General features: G+C 36.2%; 1 protein-coding gene across 1 annotated transcript in view; it reads right to left on the reverse strand.

The window, feature by feature from the left end:
- The window catches only part of nrxn3a (neurexin 3a), a 376,344-nt gene that overhangs the window by 83,205 nt on the left and 277,952 nt on the right, over positions 1–15,187 (reverse strand). Inside the window, 1 exon segment of the mRNA XM_048190779.1 lies at positions 9,932–10,113. Coding sequence (XP_048046736.1) covers positions 9,932–10,113 — 182 coding nt within the window.

Here is a 15,187-nt window from a genome sequence, read left to right on the forward strand (position 1 = left end):
ATGTGGAAAATGAGGCAGAAATTTTGTATTGCACCTGCATTCATAAGCTACAGTTGGAATAAGGCCATGTGTGATTGTTTGTTGATTAGCTCTACAGATGGATTATGGAAATACACTTTTGGGGGGGAAAAAAAAAAAACTGAAAAAAAAGAGTTAAATAACTTCACCAGCTTTCTATATTTTATCCACTTTAATTCTTGCTTTTCAATGAATAAATTTATTAGAATTTCTGTCACAGGGAAAATAAAGTGCTGCTACTAAGGTGTTTTTTCTTTGTTGAGGGCATCAATGGAGAACATGTTCTTGTTTTATGCCCCATGTGTTCATTGAGGGGATTGTTCCACAAACCAAATAACCTGAGTGAACTAAGTATCCAAAGGTCTTCAAAAACTGAATTCTATTTTTCTTTTGCTTTAGATAATACATTCTTAAAAATAAAGGTTCTTCATTGGCATTGATGGTTCCATCAATTCACCCAGAAATGAATCAGTGGTTCAGAGCACGTATCAAACTGCCAAAGTCAGATGAACTACTACAATTTTGAAACACTTATGACGTAACAAAACCTTGTTTACTAAAATCATGTGATTTTGGCGCAAAAGATTCACAAAGCTTCAAAGCTTCATGAAGCAGTGTTTTGATATCGCCCATCACTAGATATTGTTGAATAAAGTTGATTTTTTTTTTTTTTTTTTTTTTGGTGCGCAAAAAGTATTCTCGTCGCTTCATAACATTAAGGTTGAACCACTGTAGTCACATGAACTATTTTAAAGATGTTTTTAGTACCTTTCTGGTAAATATAAATGATCTTTCTGGCAATGCAGGCCTCACTGAACCATCTGATTTTATTAAAAATATCTTAATTTGTGTTCCGAAGATGAATGAAGGTCTTATGGGTGTGAAACGACGTGAGGGTGAGTAATTAATGACAGAATTTTCATTTTTGGATGAAACAACCCATGGAAACTTGCTCAAAAAGTTCTTTATGTTGTAAAAAGGTTCTTTAGATTCTTAAAATGTTCTTCACATTAAGAAAAAAGGGATTCTTTTAAGAGTTGTTCACTGAAAGGTTCTTTAGGGAACCCAAAATGATTCTTCCATGGCATTGCTATGAAACCCCTCTTTTAGAACCTTTATTTTTTAAATGTATACACATAAATAACATATGTATATAATGTATACATATAAATAACAAATTGTAAATTTTGTAGTATCTGCAAAATGCTGGTATTTTATATAATTATATACACACATTTTATTAAATACATATTTTTATATATTTTATCGGTAACACTTTACAACAAGGTTCATTAGTTAACGTTAGTTAGTTAACTACATTAGTTAACATGAACTAATAATGAACTGCACTTATACAGCATTTATTAATTTGTTAATGTTAATTTCAACATTTACTAATACATTATTAAAATCTCGTTAACATTAGTTAATGCACTGTGAACTAACATGAACAAACAATGAATGGATTTTCATTAACTAACGTTAATGAAGATTAGTAAATACAGTAACAAATGTATTGCTCATTGTTAGTTCATGTTAGTTAATATATTAACTAATGTTTAAAGGTGCCATCGAACGTTTTTTTACAAGATGTAATATAAGTCTAAGGTGTCCCCTGAATGTGTCTGTGAAGTTTTAGCTCAAAATACCCTCATTTTTTTTAAATTAATTTCTGTAACTGCCTATTTTGGGGCATAATTAGAAATGCGCCGATTCAGGCTGCGGCCCCTTTAATTGCTCGCGCTCTCCGCCCCCTCCCGAGCTCTCGCTCTATCATTGCTAAACAAAGTTCACACAGCTAATATAACCCTCAAAATGGATCTTTACAAAGTGTTCGTCATGCATGCCGCCTGCATACATCGGATTATGTGAGTATTGTATTTATTTGGATGTTTACATTTGATTCTGAATGAGTTTGATAGAACTCTGTGGCTAACGGCTAATGCTACACTGTTGGAGAGATTTATAAAGAATGAAGTTGTGTTTATGAATTATACAGACTGCAAGTGTTTAAAATGAAAATAACGACAGTCTGGTCTCCGTGAATACAGTAAGAAACGATGGTAACTTTAACCACATTTAACAGTACATTAGCAACATGCTAACGAAACATTTAGAAAGACAATTTACAAATATCACTAAAAATATCATGTTATCATGGATCATGTCAGTTATTATTACTCCATCTGCCATTTTTCGCTATTGTCTTTGCTTGCTTATCTAGTCTGATGATTCAGCTGTGCACAGATCCAGACGTTAATCCCTGCTGCCCTTGTGTAATGCCTTGAACATGAGCTGGCATATGCAAATATTGGGGGCGTACATATTAATGATCCCGACTGTTGCGTAACAGTCGGTGTTATGTTGAGATTCTCCTGTCTTTTAAACAAATGAGATTTATATAAGGAGGAGGAAACAATGGTGTTTGAGACTCACTGTATGTCATTTCCATGTACTGAACTCTTGTTATTTAACTATGCCAAGGTAAATTCAATTTTTAATTCTAGGGCACCTTTAACTAATGTTACCATTTTTTCAATTAAATTAAATATTTTTTATTGGGTCTTATTGGGTTAGTACTTTTTATTAAATAAATAAAATTGTATATAAAATATGTAAAATAGTTGTAAACCCAAAACGCCTCAAATAAAACTCCCTAAAAGACCCTGTTCTTAAATGCAAGAACTATGAGACGCTCCAGTCTTTATTAGAAATGTCTGTACTTTCATACAATGCACTGTGCACAGAATCAGAAGCAGATGCAGTTTATTTACACTATGCAAACTCCATGAAAACCTGATGCAAATATCCTTGCAGCAGAAAAAATGTCAATAACAAACTATTTCATGAGATTGATGGCTCAAATCTGAAAATTAGTTATGTGAAGACATCAATAAATTACCCATTTACCTGCGACAAATTCCTCTGTGGATTTCTACTTTCAACAGGCACTTAAATATTTGCATTTATAATACTTAGGAGGAAAAAAAGAGCCACAGACCCCACACAACCAAAGCGTTTCGCTTTAGTCACATCGTTTTTTCACGTCTTTAGAGTCTGTCAGAATGAAGTATATCCCCCTCTCTTTGGCATAGAAACTGTGAACTCCGAGCAGCAAATAGAACAAGCTGGGTAATTGTGCTCACTTTTCTCACTCAAAATCATTCTGCACTTTAAGGCTGAATGGAAGTGGAATGGGATGCTTGTGGCAGGGGCCATTCAGCGCAGGGAGGTTTGCAGGATTGAAAATCAACAGGCAATGTGTAGTTATGCTGCTCACTGATTAAAAGAGATCAACACCATTGATTTTCTGTACACTTAAATCATTCTCTCTTATAGGATTTCAGTCAACAGCTTTGGTGGCAAAGACTGCTGGTGTCGGAGCCATTTATCCTTTCCCACTTCTGTCGATATGTGGAAAGCACCCAGCGACGTAATTCAGTTAAAATGACTGGCCCATCATTGGACCATGTCATTTTAAGGCCCCCGTCTATTTGGCCAAAGTGCCTGTTTCTAAACCGAAAAGACATTGGTTAGCATTATTTAAAACGGGCAATGTTTTGCTTTGTAGGGGGTGGAAAAGACCTTTAAAGCAAATTGAAACATCCCATCCACTCGTGTAGCGGTAATACAACATGGGAATGCAAGCAATTTGTAGAAACGCTTAGTATTTTACCCTAATTACACACTTACTTCCAGCTGTGCAGCTGGTGGAGGGAAGCCATTTGCTGTTAATGAGTATCCGACGGACTTACAACAAATACGTAATGCTGTGCAGGCGCTGCTGTTCGTATTAGGGAACGAAGCGAATTCAAAATGCATTTAACTTTAGTCATTTGAAACTTTCTTTAAGTGTTTAACTCTTACAGAGCACAGAGAAACAGAATGGCAATTTGAAATGAATGCGTGATGAGTGTGTTACAATCAGCTGGAACAGCAGGGACATCTTCACGAGTGTCTCTCCTCACCTCTCCCTCTCTCTCAACAGAAGATGTCTAAATTAAAGCCATTTAGTAGGAGCTCTTATCCACAGCGACTTACAAAAGTGCATTCGTTTTCCCATGTGAGACTTCCATGGTCAACAGATGGCAAACATGCTGGCAGGATGCTTTACTGGTAGTACAGAAACAGTAGCTATAGAGAGGCTAATACTGTGTGTGTGTGTGTGTGTGTGTGTGTGTGTATGGGGGGTGGGGTGGTGTGGGGTCAGGTATACCCTACACTGTAAAAAAAATTATTTTCATGCTTTGGTATCACAACATTTTTTCTTTTGTAAAATCAGCTTAGATAATCATTGTGGTCCAGATAACATAATATTTTGAGTTTCTGTTAATTAAATCAATCACCTTCAGTGTATTAAATTTATTAAATTTCAATGAACTAAAAATTTTAAGGCAACCAGGTAACTTACTTTTTTTAAGTTAAACCAATAATTATTTTTACGGTGTACATTATAGGGACAAAATGTCCCCACAAAGATGGCAATATCCGAAATCATTGTCCTTGTGGACATTTTTTGGTCCCCATGAGGAAAACAGTTATAAATCATACTGATGTTTTGTTTGTTTGTTTGTTTTGAAAATCTAAAAATATTTTCTGTCATGGGTAGGTTTAGTTTTAGGGGAAGGGAGTATATGAATGCTAAAAAAAAGGGATCCAAATGACTCGTTTTGGATTCAGTGGTTTTCTTCGAAGGCAGCTGTTTTATCTGTATCAGAGCAATTTAAGAATTTGATTATACAGAAATGTTTGCAGTAATGTTCATTTGTTTCCATGTGCATGTACAATAATAAAAAACAAAACTAAAAAAAAAAACCCCTCAATATAACTAGTTATAACTATAGCGTGTGTGTTTATGTGAAAAATTTGAATTTGCTGGAAATTTTACAGATTATCGAGTTAAAAATGTTTCACCTTTCTGTCCATGGATTTTAGGCACACCACTTCCTTTTGAGAGAACGAAACTAGTAAAGATTAGGATGCGCCAACTCTGCATAACATTTTTTGGATCATAAGAAACATTCTTTCAGGTGTGTACAAAATTCTGACTGATTGTCTATGAAGAGGCCTATTAAAGGTGCTACAGAGGATGTTTTGTTTTATACATTTTTGCAATATTACTTGAAACTGTCTTTACTAACTGATAAAAGACTATTTATTAGGTGAACTGAAAGGAATAATATTAATTATTCATCGCATAAACGATTGGCCCTCTGGCTTGTCAATCACTGCCATTACGTTCCTTGTGGGAGACTTGCGCAGATTGGCCCTCTGGCTTGTCAATCACTGCCGTGACGTTCCTTTTGAGAGACGAGTGTGGCTGCGCTCTCCAGTAACTTTCCACACTCCACAGGCGCCGCATGCAATGTTTTTGTCAGGAGACAGGAGTAACAACTGCAGATTATGAGTTACATGCGGTGAGTCCGACATAATGAATCCACTAATACGACACAGCGAATGCCGGTGGTAAACAGTTTCTGAGTCGACGAAAAGATCCTCTGTAGCACCTTTAAAGGGGCCTATTAAATTTGTCATCATATATTCACCCTCATGTTGTTCTAAACTATGAGTTTCTTTCTTCGGCTGAACACAAAAGAAGATATTTTAAAGAATGCTGGTAACCATACAGTCGACAGCACCCATTGAACCATTCCATAGTATTTTTTTTCCCATTATGGAAGTCAATGAGTGCCATCAACTGTCTGGTTATCAGTATCTTTAAAATATCTTCTTTTGTGATCAACATAAAAAAAAAGAAAAGAAACTCATACAGGTTTGGAACAACTTGAGGGTAAGTAATGACAAAATTTTAATTTTTGGCAAACTATCCCTTTAAGATGTGAAAATACTTTTTTTAAAGACAGAAAATTGATCAAACCACTTTCCAGTGGAAAAAATCCATCCGTCCCACTCACCTTTACCCGTTTCATTCAGAAATATATCACACTACATATGCAGAATGGGTTGAGTCATGTTTTATGTTCACTTTAAGATTATGGGGACTACGAAGTGAGGGTGTGACAAGACCTATTATGCGATTTGGATGAATGTGTCACATGGACAGAATACATGTTGAGAAGCAGATGGCACTTCTGTATCTTCACTTCCTCTGACTGAAGACACATCAGATGACTTTAAGTGTGAGAAACGCCAAAATTTACAGTGGACAGATGTTCCCTGCTTTGATGCAGCATGTGTGGAGATGCAAGTCATTTCTTTCAAGAGTTAAAAGGATAGTTCACCCAAAAACGAAAAATCTTTCATCATGTACTCACCCTCATGTCATTCCAAACCTGTATGACTTTCTTTCTTCTGTGGAACATAAAGGAAGATATTTTGGAAAATAAATAATACAGAATTTTCGTTTTTAGGTGAACTACCCATGCTAGGTCATGAAGCAATATTTTAGCTCTAACTTTTTATATTAATTTGACCCTGATAGATTATATGGTTTAAGTAATCTGTTAGCAGAATCCATCACAAAGTTTGCCATTTCAGAGGTGGCATATTTGAAGGGCAACGGCACTGACATTTCCCTTGTTGTCTGAAACTGTCTAACAAGTTATTCCATGGTGTCACCAGCCGCTCAGTTCAGAAGTGTAAGATAGACAGTCTTTTACAGCTGAAAATATCTCACTCATTATCAGCGCAGAAGAAATGAGCGGAGGGAGGCTTCCACAATCAGCCCAAAATAAAGCAGTGATATTTTGATCCATCGTCACCTACTGTAATACTCTTCCTAACGTTGAATATAAACACATTAGCGGTTTAAAATCAATTTAAAAAAGGGATTCGTGTTCCGAGGTCTTAAAAAGAGACCAAAGACGTAATATGCCCTGTATAGTGTTCCAAATGCAAAGATTAATTCCACACCAGTACATGCTAATCAAAGGCAACTCCCAATCACTAGTTATGTAAGTTTTGAAACAGCCTGTGAAATACGGGCATACTTAATTCCCTTTACTCTAGAGTTGTGCTCTAGATTTAGTTCATTTGGCAGAAGAGGCTTATTTCCATCAGTGCTACACTGCTATAATAGGGCGAGTGTGTATGTGTGTCCGTGTGTGTCATAAAGGGTAAAGGCAGGGGGTGAGGGTTTAGTGAAATGCCCTTAGTTATATTGCCCATTACAGAGCTGCAAGAGTCCCAGTGGACCACCAACGTGGGCCACAATAAAACTAGTGGACAGATGGAGATAGCCAGAGAAATATTCCCTATTCACATTCTGACAAAAAATAGACAGCCGTCCCCCATTAAACTACAAGGTCACTTGTTTGTGTACAAACGTAATAAGATATGACTTTTTATTTGTTTATCGGTTTCATCATATAATCGCAATATTCTATACTGTGAAGTCAGAAGTTTTCGGATATGTGGTGAACTGTTTATAAAATCAGGAAATAATAAAAAGCATCAATAATTAATTTTTCAGTGGTATGACATGAAAGTATGTGCCAATTATTTTGAAATTAAACATTCAAAAAGCAGAGTTTGTGTTTAGGTGCCCATATGCTGTTGGCCATATATTGTATGTACAGTATGAATAATAAAAAAAAAGGATACACACTACTAATGACCTCATTGTTCATTTATAAGTAAAAGACCCCTTGGTGACAAACATTGTCTGAAAATGAATCCTTTTGTCTTTCAGAAAAGCAGGTTAATTACCAAACCAGCATCCATTACATGAGTGTTAAATTATTTACATTATGGACACATCCGGCCAAATAGAGCCCTCGCCATTGGATAAAATGTAGAGAAATGCTTCTGGGCTTCTGTGTGGTGTATGTATTGATTTTTAATAATCTGAAAAGAACATTGTGCAGCTCAGCAAAATAAAACACACCACTTCTGAAGTAATTCACAGTTGTTATGGCGCTTTTTTTTTTTTTCATAATGTAGCTGTGGAGTGACAAACTTTTATGGCATTGACACAATACAAAGATTAATGGAAAAGTGAAGCTGTGCAACTCAAAACAGAGCACTCTGAGAGAGATCATTATTCCTGGACTGATTATTTACAAGGAAATGCAATGAAAAGAAAAAGAAACCGCCCACAAGGTATCCACTGTGAGTGATGTTGTGTGTGTTCTATAAAATGCAAAGAATGAGAACACCATTTCGACAGATTTTGTCTTGTTATAATCAATACAGCTAAGAAAAATTTCCATATCTAAAACTTTATAAACTAAAATTACTTGCTTCCGGAAATGGCCATACGCACGTTCATGAGAGTCGAGTTCCGGTGGAAGGAAGTATGACGTAGCTCCTCTTCTCTTATATCAAAATTTCTTTAAAACTTCTAATTTGTGACTGGCATTAGTGTCAGAGGTCACCCTTCCACCAGGACTCGACCAGTGATTATATGTCATTACAAAGCTGGGAAGAGTCAGGATATTATTTGACATAATTCCAATTGTGTTTGGCTGAAAGAAGAAAGTCATATACAACTAGGATGGCTTGAGGGTGAGTAATTTATGGGCAGTGTTAGGGGTAATGCATTACAAGTAACTTGAGCTATGTAATCAGATTACTTTTTTCAAGTAACTAGTAAAGTAACACATTGCTTTTAAATTTACAACAAAATATCTAAGTTACTTTTTCAAAATTTACTTTGTTTTCCCATTTATTGACTGAAAGCTCTCCTGTCCTCATGTTGAGAGAAATAAAGTGCTGAGGTGTTGTGTGTGCTGTGTGAACATGATGGTTATTGTAGTTCTAGACTACAATGTGAATATGCGTTTACTCATATCACTTACATGAAAACATTCAGTATTCCTCAAAATGAATAAAGAGTGAAATGCAATCTCAGAATATTAAACAAATCTGCAATAGTTAATAGTTAATACACTTTCCCCCGGTTTCACAGACAAGGCTTAAGCTAGTCTTAGACTAAAATGCATGTTTGAGCTGTTTTAACTGAAAGCAACTTGTACTGACAGATCTTAAAATATATCCATGCCATTGTTTTGTCTCAAAGATGCACACCAGTACTTTTTTTTCTAGTGTACGTTTATAAAAGTTACATAAATATCCTAATTAAACTAAGGCCTAATCCTGGTTTAGGCTGAGCCCTGTCTGTGAAACTGGGCCTTTATGTATTTAATCTCACTTTATTAAACGATATCTTTGCTGCTGACCTTCGATAATCAAATTCAACCATACGATTAAACAAAAATGCCTTTAGATGAACATCACATTTGTGTTTTTTTTTTTTATTTTATTTTTTTTATTGCTGAAGTAAGAGTGTTGAACTTTCTTCTTCTGCATCCTAATCTTCTTGAATCCAGAATAGCAGCACAGCTGAAAGGTTTGTTTGAGTTGCGCCCTCTACTGAACAGGCGTGAATTTGCATTTCCTTCAGCCCGAGGGTTATTCATTTCACTTTTGGTGTGAAAAGGGCCTTTAAATTTGCCAAAAATATAACTTTTTTGTTGTTATTAAAAAACAAACAAGCAAGCCCAGTCCAGGTGAGAAAAACTAACACAAAAGTAATGTAATGCATTACTTTTCATAAAAAGTAACTAAGTACTTTTTAGGGAGTAACTCAATATTGTAATACTTTACTTTTAAAAGTAACTTTCCCCAACACTGATTATGGGATAATTTTTACTTTTGGGTGAACTATTCCTTTCTGAGATGATGTACAGCTTCAGCATGTCCAGTGTAGACATACTGCGGCTTACTGGTCACATCCAGTGTGAACAGGGTTTCAGATCTCTACACATCACTACTGTGTGCTCAGGCATACTCTTTCAGATAAAATTTACTTCCAAACATGTTAAAGGGTTGTAGAGATGCTCAAATGTAAAATGTTTGTTGTTGACCTTTAGTATTGACATTTCTAGATGTGGCCAATCAAGTTAGGGTTAGACTGGGGTTAAGGTCGACATTAGAAAAAGCTCTGACTTACAATGTGGAGCATGAGGTAGTCTCCCAGGCCGGGGGCACTGTCGATGCGGATCAGGATGCCATCCTTGAGCGAGGTGCTAAAGCCCACTGTCAGCCTGTCCGTACGGGTGCTCGGGCGCTCGTTGGCTGGCCAGTTAAAGGTTATGAGGCCACCTCCTTTCCCAAAGATATACGTTGTTCCAGCTGTAAAAACAACAACAAGAGGATGCAAAGATTAGCTTGTATTACTAAGGGCTTGACTCTGATGCATTTAAACTGAGAGACATTAATTGCTTTTATGGAACTGTGTGCGGAAGAACCCATTTAATATCAAGTCTTTGAATATTAAAGGTGGACTTAAAGGTGAGTATTAATTCAAATACACTGTTGGAAGTTAGTCAGGCTGATACCAACAACAAACGTCTATCCAATCAGCATTAGGGGGCGTATGACGGTCAAGGAGAGAGAACGAGCAAGAGGGAGATTTGAAAATAAGACAAAAAAACTGCAGAACAAGAGATGGGACAGCTCAAAAGAATATCACTGGAATGAAGGTTTATGCCTGGGCAAGCGCTTTAGGACCCGCGTTTATATTAGAAAAGCTTTTCAGCGCTGGAGAGAGCTAAGTGGGAAAACCGTGGAGGCTGCTTTGATTCCTTATCATGTAAGTAACACTAGGTTTTCATTGTCTGAAACTGCTGTGGTGTTTGTGACTAACAACAAACATTTGTTTGTATTTACTATTGTGTACTGTACGCTCATTTTTCGTGCTTCCTTGTCGTTCATTCATCATCTGCGCATTACTTTTTGTGAAGCATTTTGTTGCGTGTCAGCTGTGATAAACAGACATCCACTCGCATTGTGTGTGTACTAGTGGCCAGATAGTGAGAGTTTTGCAGTTAAACTACTGCACACTGATGACTGCTAGAAAATGCGTTTTTATATATATATATATATATAAAAAGCAACATAATTACCACATTTAAGGTCCAGAAAAGTAGTTAAAGAGATCATTAATATAGTCAACTTGACTGCAGTGGTTCAACCTCAATGCTATGAAGCGAAGAGAATACTTTATGTGCGCAAAAACAAAACAAAAATACTGAGTCGGTGTTCTGAAGTAGAACCTGGAAGTGCTGCACTGTCTATACAACGTAAACAGCATAGGAGAATGACAGGGAAGAGAAGAAATTGTTGAATAAAGTTGTTATTTTTGCGCACAAAAAGTATTCTGGTTGCTTCATAACATTAAGTTTGAACCACTGTAGTCACGCTGACTATTTTAATGATGTCTTTACTACTTTTCTGGACCTTGGATGTTGTAATTAAATTGCTTTCTATGGGAGATAATAAACCTATTGGATTTCATCAAAAATATCTTAATATGTGTTCCAAAGATGAATGAAGGGTTTGGAACAAAATGAGTAATTCATGACAGAAATGTCATTTTTGGGTGAACTAACCCTTTAAGACACATTTTGCTATCATGCATTTTCAGCCAAAGTGAATTATAAATGAAAGAGGTCTATATATACAGTTTGGGGCCAGTAAAATAATAATAATAATAATAATAATTTTACATTGCAAAAAATCAAATAAAATTTCAAATAACTGCTGTTCTTTCTAAACTTCTATTTATTTATTTATTTATTTATTTATTCATTCATTCATTCATTCATTCTATTTCTATTTAGTGAAATTCACAATTCACTCATGTAATTCCAAATGCAGTAGATAAAAGAGCAAGATAAAAAGCACATTATCAATTCCACATACGCTGCTAGTACTAGAAACCAATGACATGCCACTAAAATGTCCTCTTCAAGTTTTCATAACTAGGCCAAAGACTTTGAGAAAAGTCCTGACATTTTTAAGTTGTCAGCGGCTGCTCTTACTCGAGTTCTCGTAGCACTAGCGATCAGATCTTAAGCATGAATAATGCCCACACCTGGGTCAGAAAAGTCATAATTCTTCAGGCTCATATTCTCAGCAGAGCCTGCTGGAAAATGCTGTGACCTATCCAAGTTAAATATAACTCTTTCCAGGGAATAACAGCAGGAGCCTTTGATGAATGAATTCTGCTATTATCCTGCATTATACTTGGGAAAAGGTAAACGCGAAAGGCTTCACCTGGAATAGAGGCAGGGCAATAATTCTTTCGGATTTGACCGGTGCATGCAGAAACGGTGTTGGCGTAAACAAAAGCAAAGTTGGGTAAACTGCAATTTCATGGGACTATTTGTTTTCCACAACAGTTGCAATGGTGGGATTGTGGTGCAAAGCTGTTCTGTTGATTTTCCCCCTGCTTTCAACACTCCACCAACAAATGGCTGCATGTATGGTAGGAAGGAAGACAGCTGGCAGAACTGCCCTCCACTCAAGGGGCCTGTCAAGTGGAACATCTGGCCCTGGAGCAGATCATGCACTCACACAATATATCGCTCCCCTCCATCTTCTGCAGACACAGTCCCTTTACGGCTCTCATTCTCAATTTGAGTCGTCGACTTCAGCGAATCTTTCCCTTGACAGCTTGGCAAGTCATCGGGGCAGCAGCAAGTAATGTATATGCAAGATTCACCCAGATGCATAAGAATTTATGAATTTGCCGTTACAGGCGACGCATCCGTCATTAACTTCTGACAGATCGCAACAATACAGAACGGCAAGTCACAGCTGGAGATGCAATGCCGCTATAGGTGCAATCTTTTGCTCACGGACAAGACAGAACTGAACCTCATTTGCACTTATATGTCTCTGTTTTTGAATGGAAATTATTCAGAAGTAATGCATTTAATATCAGAAGCAGAGCACGAATTCTGTTTGCATTACGGTTTTACTCCGAAAGCACTTAAAGGTTATTACCTTTTTCTTTTTTTGAATGATTTGGAGATGCTCTAGACTTGCGCTATTATGTCAGACATGTAATGACTGTGAGGCTTTTAAAACAATTAAGAAAACTAAGTGTGCCTTTCTGCATTTTGATGAGCTCGCCGATATTTTCTGTTATATGTTTCAGATTAAGACATAAAAGGGAAATGCAGCAGAACATTTTCATAAAGAGAAAGGAGTGCCAATGGTTTACTCAAAAGCAGTGCCTGCCTTCAGAATGGAGGATGTTCTTTAATAAATTAGCTGCCAGCTTCAAACAACCCAGCTAATGTGAATCTTAACCTGATAAGCATTCAAATGAGGACAGAGCCCCACAAACAGAAAGAAGAAGAAAAGAAAGGACTTATTGAGACGCATACAATGTGTCTCAAAGCTTCTAGATTTTAGGGTTTCAAGCACTAATGGTTGTCTTGGTTAAAATGTTCCATTAAGTAAAAGGGTGGTATCTCTTCAAATGGAGGGTGTTCTACCTTTAATGGATACTTTTCCACTGACCTAGAATACATAGACTGAATCATCAATAACCACTCAATTATCTTATAGAGTGTAAACATCTAGACATTTGCCCACATATATGTACATTGCAATGTGATATGTGTATTTATGTCTGTATAGGTAATGTGAATATGTTATTGAAACCTTTTAAGGTACCAAAAAACACAACAAATGTCTGGGAAAGCAGGATATAACAATGTTTTGTAACTTAGTACCTAAATATCAAACAGCACTGTAGGTCCCAACCCCAATGTAGTATTAATGAAATATTAAACACACTTCAAATGTCACATTTCTGAACCATAACTCAAATAAATACAGTGCTCTACAGTTTCTTTGTTCAAAATCCATATAATTAAGATCAAGTCCAAAATCAAGGCTGAGAAAAATACCCATAAGCCCTTGTGCTTGAATAATTCAGTTATTTGTGCTTGAATAATTTAGTTTTTGTACGCGGTCAAAGCATGGGAAAACACAGGGTCATAAATAATCGTATTAATTCTTTGTATAAATATTACACAAAAGTATCTAAAATAATAATATTCTAAAAAAAAAATTAATTAAAAAAAATTTATAATGACATTTTATGTTCAACATATGCACTTTACATGCACAGAAATAGTATGTGAGTGAGGACTTTTTAAATGGATGACTGTCTTTATGATTAAATCATTGATTCATTCAGGAAAGAAAAGCCACTAAGTACTAATATTAGAATAAATACACAAACTGTACTGAGTATATTATACATTTATAAAATGGATAGTTCTGGCCCTTGATTCTGATTGGTTGAACTGCGTTCAAAGCCATTGTAAAATTCCTGAAAACATACAGCTGACCTAAACACTCTTAGCAACGTAAACATATGTTTGTTCCAAATTGATTTTGTTCATTGAAGCTTACTGCATTATGTAGAAGAGTATTGTGAGAGACAGATCGAGTGACCGAGTTTTGTTACCTGCATTCAGATTTAGCATTTTCCTTCAGGTCAGTCCTATGTTCATAATAAAAAAATCTGTATGACTGTCAGCTGTGATCTTGTCCTTTTAACATTTAATGGGTTTTCCCATTCCATGCTGACACTGACAGCGCTGGTCAAAGCATTTATCATTTGTGTCTTGTTCCGTGTTTACAACAAGTTTCAAGATAAAAGTCTTTGCGACTGAGTGATTTGCTCATAAGTCAATCTTTGCCGCCATCTAATGGGTTAATAATGTAACTTCTGTTGCTGTTCATGGTCAGGGACTATTTCTTCTAGCAGAAGGAAGACTTGTAGTGATTTTACTTCATGAAAGTTGCACTGATACATATTTTTTGGCTTTAATATTTGTATTGTGTGGTAACTGTTTTATAAAAGCAATAAGCCCTGTGAAGCCATGGTTTACAGTGAATTTATAACAGCTCTGCGTCGTGTGGTTATAAATGCACTGTAAACCACGGCTTCTTGGGGCTTATTGCTTTAATATACAGGGCTTGACATTAACACCCGCCAACCCACCAAATGCAGTTGGATTTCAGCAGTGGTGTGTAATGCAGTCACTACTACTAGACACTTTGGCAGGTTTAATTTTATATATATTTTTCAATTGTAGTCTTTTAAAAATGGCATCTGAAATAATACACTAAGTGCAATGTAGTGTTGTGAGTTTTCAATACATATCGATACTGAAATATCTGAAAAGCTTCCAATACCCATTTTCTGCAGAATAGATACACGACACCAGCTGCGTTTCCTCGCTCTCTCATTTCTCCGACAGCGAGTTGACACACGAAACCCGCCTCCCCTCACTCACTAGTTTCATTTGCTCCAGATGAATATCGCTGTGTTAAAGGGCTTGAATTTCGGCATTGCACGTATTGCACATAATTTTACTCATTCCCGCAGATTTTGTGC

Source organism: Megalobrama amblycephala, linkage group LG5 (assembly GCF_018812025.1).
Source record: "Megalobrama amblycephala isolate DHTTF-2021 linkage group LG5, ASM1881202v1, whole genome shotgun sequence".
In the NCBI taxonomy this organism is placed as follows: Eukaryota; Metazoa; Chordata; class Actinopteri; order Cypriniformes; family Xenocyprididae; genus Megalobrama; species Megalobrama amblycephala.